This window comes from Olea europaea, unplaced genomic scaffold (assembly GCF_002742605.1).
Source record: "Olea europaea var. sylvestris unplaced genomic scaffold, O_europaea_v1 scaffold36919, whole genome shotgun sequence".
Taxonomy (NCBI): Eukaryota; Viridiplantae; Streptophyta; class Magnoliopsida; order Lamiales; family Oleaceae; genus Olea; species Olea europaea.
The window spans coordinates 1-1,138 of NW_019256216.1; the positions used below are offsets into that span (position 1 = coordinate 1).

The 1,138-nt window shown below is 37.4% G+C and overlaps 1 protein-coding gene across 1 annotated transcript; it reads left to right on the forward strand.

Moving 5' to 3' along the window:
- Positions 1 to 164: 164 nt before the first annotated feature.
- LOC111386710 (phosphoglycerate mutase-like protein 1) lies at positions 165 to 1,138 on the forward strand (the record flags this gene model as incomplete). Its single annotated transcript, XM_023011175.1, has 3 exons — positions 165 to 289; positions 833 to 877; positions 974 to 1,138. Coding segments are annotated over 3 exons (285 nt in total), but the record flags the coding sequence as incomplete, so codon positions are not given.

Genomic DNA, 1,138 nt, shown 5'->3' on the forward strand with positions numbered 1-1,138 from the left:
CTTCCTGCATCTTTTGATAAATGTAGACTTGTAGATTGTTAAACACGTGCACGTAAACTTCACGCCCTTGTCCAAGTGATTGAGTAGATTATAGCATTTTAATCTTTATTAAGATTTAGAAGTTTGATTTTCATTGTGATCTTCTAACGCTATATTTCTATTGATACAGGTTATTATCAAGGAAAGAGAAGGAGATAGCTGTAGTTACACACAGTGGATTCCTGTATCATACGCTTGCTGCATTTGGCAATGACTGCCATCCTCTGGTGAAGCGAGAAATATCCAAGCAGTAAGTACTGATGAAACTACTGTAACTTATCAAAATTATATTCCTTTTGGTGCATAATTTGTAATTTCTTTTGCCTTTTTTAAAAGAAAACTTAAATGCACCCCTTACCTGCCATTTTAACATATAGTCAGAGTGTCTGTTTTATGGGTTCTTATGTTAAGAGCTATTTCAGATAAAGTCACTACACTTCAGTTCTTGTCTATCTGAGTTGTATAAGATAAGACCTGTGTACTAATTTACTACAGGAAAGGAGAAAAGATCGAGAATCTTAAGATTGTTTGTTCCCAACTTGTGCAAGCTCTAGGCACTGCCCGTGTTTAACCTTCTAACTTACGAAGTTAATGAAATCTAGAGCTGATTGGGGATGAGGAATTAGCATATCATACAGACTAGATTTCCTCATTATAGTCACTAAAGTCATTCTGGTTCCCTGATTCATCTCATGTTGCTTTGCAAGAACACTACAAACAGATTAAAAATGTTATTAATCTTTTTGTAGTCTTCAAGAGTGCAGAATGACCTCTTGTGATATGCTTTTTGCAGTTTTGCCAACTGTGAGCTCCGTTCGCTGATCATTGTGGATAGAAGGTAAACCTCAACGCATCATACTGCCGTTACCTGCAGTTACGGTTTCATGATTTTTATCCCTATCGCTCGCTACTATTAATTCCTCATTCTTTCCAGCATGATGGGGTTGGATATCCCAGCAACTAATTATCCAGGAAATATCCCATCTGGCCGGGATTTGCCTAGTGATGTTGCAGATGAGAAGAATCAGGAGAAAGAAATCCACAAGTGAGCAACTAGACTAAGCATGTTGTCGCTAGCACTAGAATCCCACATTTCTTC